The 9,356-nt window shown below is 49.0% G+C and overlaps 1 protein-coding gene across 1 annotated transcript; it reads right to left on the reverse strand.

Moving 5' to 3' along the window:
- Positions 1-893: 893 nt before the first annotated feature.
- LOC139229669 (zinc-binding protein A33-like) lies at positions 894-6,141 on the reverse strand. Its single transcript, XM_070861184.1, has 6 exons — positions 5,485-6,141; positions 5,299-5,394; positions 4,972-5,205; positions 3,244-3,266; positions 3,042-3,157; positions 894-1,829 (listed from the first exon to the last, which is right to left on the reverse strand). Exons 1-6 carry the CDS (start codon positions 5,893-5,895, stop codon positions 1,279-1,281), a joined length of 1,431 nt encoding a protein of 476 aa, XP_070717285.1. The 5' UTR covers positions 5,896-6,141; the 3' UTR covers positions 894-1,278.
- Between the last annotated feature and the right edge of the window lie 3,215 nt (positions 6,142-9,356).

Genomic DNA, 9,356 nt, shown 5'->3' on the forward strand with positions numbered 1-9,356 from the left:
AATTAACAATTGATCCAGCATCAATTGCGGTATGCAGAAGAAAATTCCAAACTTCTCCCACTCTTTGTGTGTCGAAGTATTTTCTAACTTCACTCCTGAAAGGCCTGACTATAATTTTTAGACCATGTCCCGAGTGCTAGACTCCCCAAGCAGCGGAAATACTTGCTCTCAGTTCCCCTTAATATCTTGAAAACTTCGATCAAATCACGTCTGAAACTTCTAAATTCCAGGGATGGGTAAAATAAGGATCCAGAGCAAGGTGCAAATGAAAAAAAATGCGTTTAGTCCATGACTCTGGGACGTAATTATTCCCCAAATCGCTTAAAACAAATACACGCCGCTTCTATTGTGCAGTTTAATAACAGGCTTGGCAGCAGAGGTGTTGCTGATTGATCTCAAACACCGCCATGTAGCGCCACCTTCTGCCTGTGGAGCAACATTACAGGCAGGAAGGTCACCGGGTTCCTGCAGTTCACAGCTCATTCCACCCAGTGAGTTCCGCTCCACAATTCACCATCCATTTGTTTCTTCACCCCCCCCCTCCCCCTCCCCCCCCCCCCCGCTCTCTCCCCCCCCCCCCGCTCTCTCCCCCTCCCCCTCCCCCTCCCCCCCGCCCCCCGGCTCTCTCCCCCTCCCCCTCCCCCACCGGCTCTCCCCCCCCCCCCGCTCTCTCTCCCCACCCCCCCCGCTCTCTCTCCCCCCCCCCCCGCTCTCTCTTCCCCCCCCCCGCTCTCTCTCCCCCTTCCCCTCCCCCCCCGGCTCTCTCCCCCCCCCCGCTCTCTCTCCCCCCCCCCCGCTCTCTCTCCCCCTCCCCCTCCCCCCCCGGCTCTCCCCCCCCCGCCCCGCCGCTCTCTCCCCCCCCCACCCCGCCGCTCTCTCCCCCCCCCCCCCCGCTGTGACTGAGACCGACGCCCATCAGTTTGCAGGAGGCAGGGTGAAATTATGGGATGGGCCTTCCACCGGTCCGCGAGAGGTGGGCGCCGGAGGGACTGGAGAGCATCATCACCCCCGGCAACCACATTTTAATTTGATTTTATATGTTTTAAAGTTTAATTTGTTTTTATTGCTGGGTTTTAGTGTCCCCCTCCCCTTTTATAGGGGGCACTTGTAAATTATATGGTTTTAATGCCCCCCAAAAAAATCACAAAAAAACCCCCAAAAAACAAAAAATAAATAAAGAGGGCAGTTAAAAGTGTCTGCAGTGTCCCCCAGATCGGGGGGCACTCGATCTAATGTTTATTTTGTCCCCCCGCCCAAAAGAGTTATGGGATGGGCCTGTTAGTGACCTTTAACCCCACAGATTGTAAGCGGGGCGGAGTTTATTCTGTGGAAGCTCCGTCCCGGACTGAAGAGGGGAAAGATTCTCTCAGTGAAAGTCTGGGTGAAAGTGTGGAGACGGGACATGTTGTCCGCATTGTAAAATGACACCTGTCCGCCCTCATAGTCCAGGTACACCCCGATCTTCCGGGGCTCCACACTCGGGGTGAGGTGGGTCAGTGAGGGGGAGGTGCCGGCAAAATAGTCACTTCCGCGACGCAGCCACACAATCCAGTATCCGGTCTCTGGGCTCGGGGAGATTGCCCCTTTCCTCCCGGCAGACTCTCGGGTCACTCCGATCTCCCACCAAGTCTTGTCCCCCACCTCCACCTCCCAGTAGTGTCTCCCTGATGTGAATCCCTCCGATCCCAGGACACAGGACCAGCGATCAAACCTCTCCGGGGTGTCAGGGAGCGGCTGCTGTTTGTCTCCGAGTCTCACACGGGTCCGGTCCTCAGACAGGATGAGCCAGGGATTCGCTGTGTTCGGATCCAGAGTCAGAGAGGCTGGAGCTGGGGGAAAGTTAAAGTAACACAGTCAGTGATTTAGTTTCTTGCTGTGATTTATTCAAACACTTTCCTGTTTAAAGAGCCCACTCGGGCTCTGGGTTGTGATCCTGGAATCTGCTGCCGCTCCAGGGTTTACGCCCCGGGGGTCGATTTACGTCGATTTCGGGCCAGAATCAGCGCAGTCAGTGCCCAGAGATAAAGACCCGAAAACCACTGGAGACAGCGGGGGATGGAGAGAGAGAGTGGGCGGGGCGCGGAAGAGAGCGGGGAGGCGGGTGAGTGCGGTTTCAGCAGCTGTTTCCAAAGGCCACAAGGAAAGTAGTGTTGTGAATAAAATATTTCACAGGTAAGACAAAGTCCAGTATAAGGAATGCGATGGAAATAAACACACTGCAATTACATCTGAAGGAGAAACTTACATTTCTAATGTTCCTGACAAATGCCTCAAAGCACTTCCCACAATGTATTACTTCCCATACCCTCCGCATAAAGTATTTGGGAGTGATTTACGTCTCACAATCGCCCGGATTTACACCGTAAACGGAGCAGTAACGAGACAAAAACCACCCGCAGTGCTTCCCACCTGGTTCCCACCAAGGCCCGCCGGGAAATTATACCGCAGCCGCGAAATAGGAATCCAGCGCTCCCGCACTAAACATGGGGGAAGCCTCATTAGTTTATGCAAACCGGATCTCATAATGTACATGTAACCCCAATGCAATCTTGGTCTTCCATTGGACGGTGCGTGAGCTGTGCAAGTCCCACCCAGTGGAACAGTCTGTAGAATGGCCCAACCTGTGGTCCTTAAAGGGACCGCTGGAACCCTCACAGGGAATGATGCAAGGAGTTAGCTCCGTCCGGTGTCCTGGACAATATTTATCCATCAACCAACATCATGAAAACAGGTTATCTGGTCATTATCACGTTGCTCCCCCCGGATATATTTTCCCGCCATTCTCTGAGTTTGAGACTGTCGCTACTTTGTTGTAGACTCTGTGACTGTGTTAAACCTCTGGATGTTTATCTTCTCTCTGCGGTTTAGGATCTTGAATACTTCAGTAAGATCACCCCAAGCCCTCCCTTATCCAGTGCAAAGACTCCTGATTTCCAGACTAGACACAGACATCAGTGATCATTTAATCCGGGGTCTGGGAGCCGGTTTAGGCCCTTCTCATCTGGATTTAATGATCATGAAAAGGAATATAGGAGATTTACCGGGGTTAATGGCGTCTATCATTTCTCTCCACGCTGTGTACTGTAAAGGGCCGTTGAACTTTCCGATAGACAGGGCGCCATCTGCTACTGACAGCAAATGATTGTCCTCACTAAGCCTGTAAATATTACACAGTTAATGTTATAAATTGACCATAAACATTTCACCAAACGGTGCAGAGATTCTGTAAAGAGCATGTCCTACCTCCTCTTCCGACAAGCTTCCTCCTAAAATAAATAAAACACAAACAGTGAGGACAGTAAAAGACTTCAGGAGGACACAGACAGGCTGGTGAAATGAGCAGACACAGGACGGATACAATTTAACACAGAGAAGTGTGAAGTGAAGCATTTTGGAAGGAAGAATGAGGAGAGACATTGTAAACTAAATGGTACAATTTTAAATGAGGTGCAGGAACAGAGAGACCTGGGGATCACATTCACAAATCTTGGAGAAGTGAGTAAGAATTTTTTGACCAATGACTTGTGATGATCTGGAATGCACTGACTGACAGGGTGTAGGAAGCAGATTTAACAGTAATTGTCAAAAGTGAATTGGAAATAAACTTGAAAGGAAAAAAAAATGCAGGGCTATGGGGAAAGAGCAGGGGGAGTGGGACTATTGGGATATCTCTCAAAGAGACAGCACAGTCACAGTGGGCCTTTTGTGGTGTAGATTCTATGGTTGTAAGTAGTTGAACATTCTGATTTGTGTGTCAGATACTGTAACTCAATATTCATACATCCTCCAGGAACGGCATTAAAGATGGTGGAGATAGAAACAGATTTGGGCATTCTAGTGCATACATCCTTAAAGGTACATGAGCAGTGCCATGCAGGAATAGTTAGAGAAAATGTGGTATTGGAGTGTATCCATAGGACAATTGAGTATAAGACGAGGCATACTGTTTTGTCCTTGTACAAGACCTTAGTCAGGCCGTACTTGTAATACTATGTCCAGTTTTGGTCTCCTTACATGGTGGTTAATATTGAGGCTCTGGACTGGGTGCAGAAGTGGGTTACTGGACTAATTCCAAATCTAAGTTACCTTAGTTATCAAGATAGGTTAAATGAGTTGGGACTCTTTACCTTGGAGCAGTATAGACTTAAGGGGGATATGATTGAGGTTTATGATAATGAATGGAATCGACAGTGTTCCAGCTGACCGTTTATTTCAATGGGCTAGGCAGGACCAGGGGGACAAAGTTAAGTTCTATAAGGCTAGATCTAGGTTAGATGTCAGGAGGTGGTTCTTTACACACAGAATAGTAGACCTCTGAAACAAGCTGCCCTCTCATGTGGTGGATGCAGACTCACTGAATTCCTTCGAGCAAACGCTGGATTTGTTTCTGGCTGCGGCGGAGATTAACTCGAACAGAAGGTAGGTATTACAGGGAGTTTAATGGCCAGAGTGATGATCTGGACTAGTTTCGATTGCCTCGATGGGTCAGAGAGGAATTTCGCAGATTTTTCCCCCTAATTGGCCCGGGTTTTTTTAATCTGTTTTTGCCTCTCCCAGAAGATCACATGGTTTCGGGGAGGGTGGACTGGATATGTTGTGATACACAAGGTATCGGAACCTGGGACAGGCCCAGATGGTCTTTACCTGTCCGTCATTGTTCATATGTTCGTATCAGTGCCTCTCACAGACACAGTGACTGTCAAACCCACAGTGACTGTCACACCCACAGTGCCACACACACCCACACACAACAACTTATTCCCGGGAGGTGGCAGGTATTCCCGGGAATGTGCGGACACAGTGGGAGCCGATTAGTTCAGTGACAACAACAGAACCGGCCGGGAATAGACAAAATAATCGGTTTAAATCAGTTTCGAATTTTTCAGCAAATGCTGCATTTATTTCAGTTGTCATCGGTTATTTTGTGACTGTGTGAAGTTTCACTGAACTGACCCACAATATAATCCTCACCTTCAGAAATATCAGTCCGTCTTTTTGCTCCATCTGTTTCTGTAACTTTGAGAGCTCCTCCTGAATAGAATTTAAATTCTCTTGAATTTCTCGAAGGTTTTTCTCCATTTTTTCTACAATCTTCCCCTCTTGTTCCCTGAGATCTCGGATTAAACGCTGCTCTTTCTCAGTGAGAATCTGGTGCATTTTAGCGAACTGGGATGTGATGCGGGTCTGCAGACTGCTCGACTGTTCCTACCAAATGAAATGTGAAACATAATTAATGTACCGCGATAGAGGGAACAAAACTAACCGAGATCCCAGAAAATCAGCTCAGGGAGACCTTACCCTAACTCCGGAAATCTGCTGTTTCTGTTTTAATTCCGTCTCTAGAGCCGCCGATTTCTTCTCTGTGAGAGAATCTAAGGAAGATTTCAGCCGATCCTGGGATTGGGAGAGAAAATCACAGAATTAAAGTGTTAGACCATGAAAATGTGATAAAATAATCAGGTGATCCAATGTGTTCCCTTTTACCTTGTAGATTCCAACAGCTTCTTTAATGGGCATGAAGTTATGCGATTTGTGTTCCCGCGCATCTCTACAGATCACACAGATCAATTTCTTGTCAGTTTCACAAAACAGCTTCAGTTCTTCGTGATGTTCCTCACAGTGAAGTTTACGTTCCTTCTCTTTCAGATTCAAGTTTAATATTCGCACTTTCTCAGCCAGTCTCGCTAAGGCCCGATTAGCCTTGAGGTTTCTTTTCGAAAACTCCGCTCTACATTCCGGGCAGGAGATTCTCCTCTTCTTTGCCCAGCACCGTGTGATACAGGAGCGGCAGAAGTTGTGCCCACACTCCAGTATTACCGGATCGGTGAAGAAATCCAGACAAATGGGACAATTTAATTCCTCAGCAAAACTCTGGGCCCGCTGATTAGAAGCCATGATTGAGTTTCAGCACTTCCTGGTTCAATCCGCTTTCAGTTTCGATGTTGTTGCCTTGAATTCAGTTCAGCGATTTCCTGATGAATTCACTGCAATATTCGGGGAACTATTATTATACACTTGTGTATGTCCCGTCGACTTTTACACAGGGAGACAAAACCTAGAGCAGTTTGAAGGACTAACAGGGTTAGAGAGCCGAGGGGAATAATTGAGCCCTGTCCGGGAGGGTAACGGTCCCTGGGGTGTTGGCAGTGGGAGGAGGGAGAGAGAGGGAGGGAGGAGGCGGGGATGGGTGGGGATCCAGATTCCAGTGCACTTTGCTCCAGACCGAACTCACTGCCGACCACAAACCCTCTGGTGACACACGGTGTGAGATCGAGATTGATAAACTGAATTGTGTTAATGATTGCAGCCGCTCATCCGAAAGCACAAAGTGCCCTGAATGTCAGGAAGTGATATCCGGTGACAGGTACACAGAAGACCCCAGGACGTCCCAAAGCGCTTTAAAGTGCTCGAAGTACTTTTGAAGAAATGTCGGCACTGTTGTATTTGAACACTGCAAGTGCTGCCCTCCCAGTCCCTGAGACACTGTCTGATCGCAAGTCTTTCAGTGTTACACGGTGCACCGCTGCCACCTGCTGGCAGGATATCAGTGCTGCAGGAAAGATTTCCCCATTAAAATGGCCCGAGAAGTGGCGACTGTCTCTGAAGGTTCACAGGCACGATGGGCCGAATGGCCTCCTTCTGTGCTGTATCACACTCTGATTCTTATGTATTCTTATACTTGGATCTATCAAGTGTATTTCCAATTCGCTTTTGACAATTACTGTTAAATCTGCTTCCTCAACCCTGTCAGTCAGTGCATTCCAGATCATCACAAGCCATTGATAATAAAATCCCTACTCACTTCTCCAAGATTTGTGAAAGTCTTTTACTGTCCTCACTGTTTGTGTTTTATTTATTTCAGGAGGAAGCTTGTCGGAAGAGGAAGTAGGACATGCACTTTACAGAATCTCTGCACAGTTTGGTGAAGTGTTTATGGTCAATTTATAACATTAACTGTGTAATATTTACAAGCTTAGTGAGGACTATCCCGTGCTGTCAGTAGCAGATGGCGCCCTGTCTATCGGAAAGTTCAACGGCCCTTTACAGTACACAACGTGGAGAGACATGATAGACGCCATTAACCCCGGTAAATCTCCTATATTCCTTTTCATGATCATTAAATCCAGATGAGAGGGGCCTAAACCGGCTCCCAGACCCCGGATTAAATGATCACTGATGTCCGTGTCTAGTCTGGAAGTCAGGAGTCTTTGCACTGGATAAGGGAGGGCTTGGGGTGATCTTACTGAAGTATTCAAGATCCTAAACCGCAGAGAGAAGATAAACATCCAGAGGTTTAACACAGTCACAGAGTCTACAACAAAGTAGCGACAGTCTCAAACTCAGAGAATGACAGGAAAATATATCCGGGGGGGAGGAGGTAGGATGGTGGGGGTTGTGGGGCGAAGGGGCAAAGCCGAGGAGCAGCCAGCAGCGGGCAGGACAATTCATGCACCTCCCGGCCACAGAGAAGCTGTTACACAGAGAATAAATAGAAAGAACGTGTTTTTATATCCGACCTTCACGACCTCAGGACGTCCCAAAGCTCTTTACAGACAATGAAGAGTTTTTAAAGTGTAGTCACTGTTGTAATGTAGGAAACGCCACAACCAGTTTATGCACAGCAAGCTCCCACAAGCAGCAACGTGATAATGACCAGATAACCTGTTTTCATGATGTTGGTTGATGGATAAATATTGTCCAGGACACCGGAGGGAACTAACTCCTTGCATCATTCCCTGTGAGGGTTCCAGCGGTCCCTTTAAGGACCACAGGTTGGGCCATTCTACAGACTGTTCCACTGGGTGGGACTTGCACAGCTCACGCACCGTCCAATGGAAGATCAAGATTGCACTGGGGTCCCATGTACATTCTGGGATCCGGTTTGTATAAACTAATGAGGCTTCCCCCATGTTTAGCGCGGGAGCGCTGGATTCCTATTTTGCGGATGCGGCATAATTTCCCGGCGTGCCTTGGTGGGAACCAGGTGGGAAGCACTGCGGGTGGTTTTTGTCTCGTTACTGCTCCGTTTACGGTGTAAATCCGGGCGATTGTGAGACGTAAATCACTCCCAAATACTTTTTGCGGAGTGTATGTGAAGTAATACATTGTGGGAAGTGCTTTGAGGCATTTGTCAGGAACATTAGAAATGTAAGTTTCTCCTTCAGATGTAATTGCAGTGTGTTTATTTCCATCGCATTCCTTATACTGGACTCTGTCTTACCTGTGAAATACTTTATTTACAACACAACTTTCCTTGTGGCCTTTGGAAACAGCTGCTTAAACCCCAGTCTCCCCCCCACCATCTCTCTCTGCCCACCCCCACCCTGCTGTCTCCAGTGGTTTCCGGGTCTTTATCTCTGGGCACTGACTGCGCTGAGTCGGGCCCGAAATCGACCCCCGGGACGTAAAGCCTGGAGCGGCAGCAGATTCCAGGATCACAACCCAGAGCCCGAGTGGGCTCTTTAAACAGGAAAGTGTTTGAATAAATCACAGCAAGAAACTAAATCACTGACTGTGTTACTTTAACTTTCCCCCAGCTCCAGCCTCTCTGACTCTGGATCCGAACACAGCCCATCCCCGGCTCATCCTGTCTGAGGACCGGACCCGTGTGAGACTCGGAGACAGACTACAGCCGCTCCCTGACACCCCGGAGAGGTTTGATCGCTGGTCCTGTGTCCTGGGATCGGAGGGATACACATCAGGGAGACACTACTGGGAGGTGGAGGTGGGGGACAAGACTGAGTGGGGTCTGGGAGTGACCCGAGAGTCTGCCGGGAGGAGAGGGATATTCACCCCCGAGCCCAGAGACCGTATACTGGATTGTGGGGCTGTATCGCGGAAGTGACTATTTTGCCGGCACCTCCCCCTCACAGACCCCCCTCACCCCGAGTGTGGAGCCCCGGAAGATCGGGGTGTACCTGGACTATGAGGGCGGACAGGTGTCATTTTACAATGCGGACAACATGTCCCATCTCCACACTTTCACCCAGACTTTCACTGAGAGAATCTTTCCCTTCTTCAATCCGGGACAGAATGACGGGAAAAACTCCGCCCCGCTGACAATCTGTGGGGTTAAAGGTCACTAACAGGCCCATCCCATAATTTCACCCTGTCTCCTGCAAACTGATGGGCATCTGTCACAGCGGGGGGCGGGGAGAGAGAGAGCAGCGGGGAGGGGGGAGAAGAAACAAATGGATGGTGAATTGTGGAGGGGAACTCACTGGGTGGAATGAGCTGTGAACTGCAGGAACCCGGTGACCTTCCTGCCTGTAATGTTGCTCCACAGGCAGAAGGTGGCGCTACATGGCGGTGTTTGAGATCAATCAGCAACACCTCTGCTGCCAAGCCTGTTATTA

This window comes from Pristiophorus japonicus, chromosome 19 (assembly GCF_044704955.1).
Source record: "Pristiophorus japonicus isolate sPriJap1 chromosome 19, sPriJap1.hap1, whole genome shotgun sequence".
Lineage (NCBI taxonomy): Eukaryota > Metazoa > Chordata > Chondrichthyes > Pristiophoridae > Pristiophorus > Pristiophorus japonicus.

What these genes read in the sequence shown, in the direction of transcription:
- LOC139229669 (XM_070861184.1), bottom strand. Translation starts at nt 5,895, where the DNA reads ATGGCTTCTAATCAGCGGGCCCAGAGTTTTGCTGAGGAATTAAATTGT. An exon ending in AAGCTGTTGGAATCTACAAG is followed by an intron (nt 5,395 to 5,484) that starts GTAAAAGGGAAC and finishes TCCCAATCCCAG; the next exon opens with GATCGGCTGAAATCTTCCTT. An exon ending in AGCAGATTTCCGGAGTTAGG is followed by an intron (nt 5,206 to 5,298) that starts GTAAGGTCTCCC and finishes TTCATTTGGTAG; the next exon opens with GAACAGTCGAGCAGTCTGCA.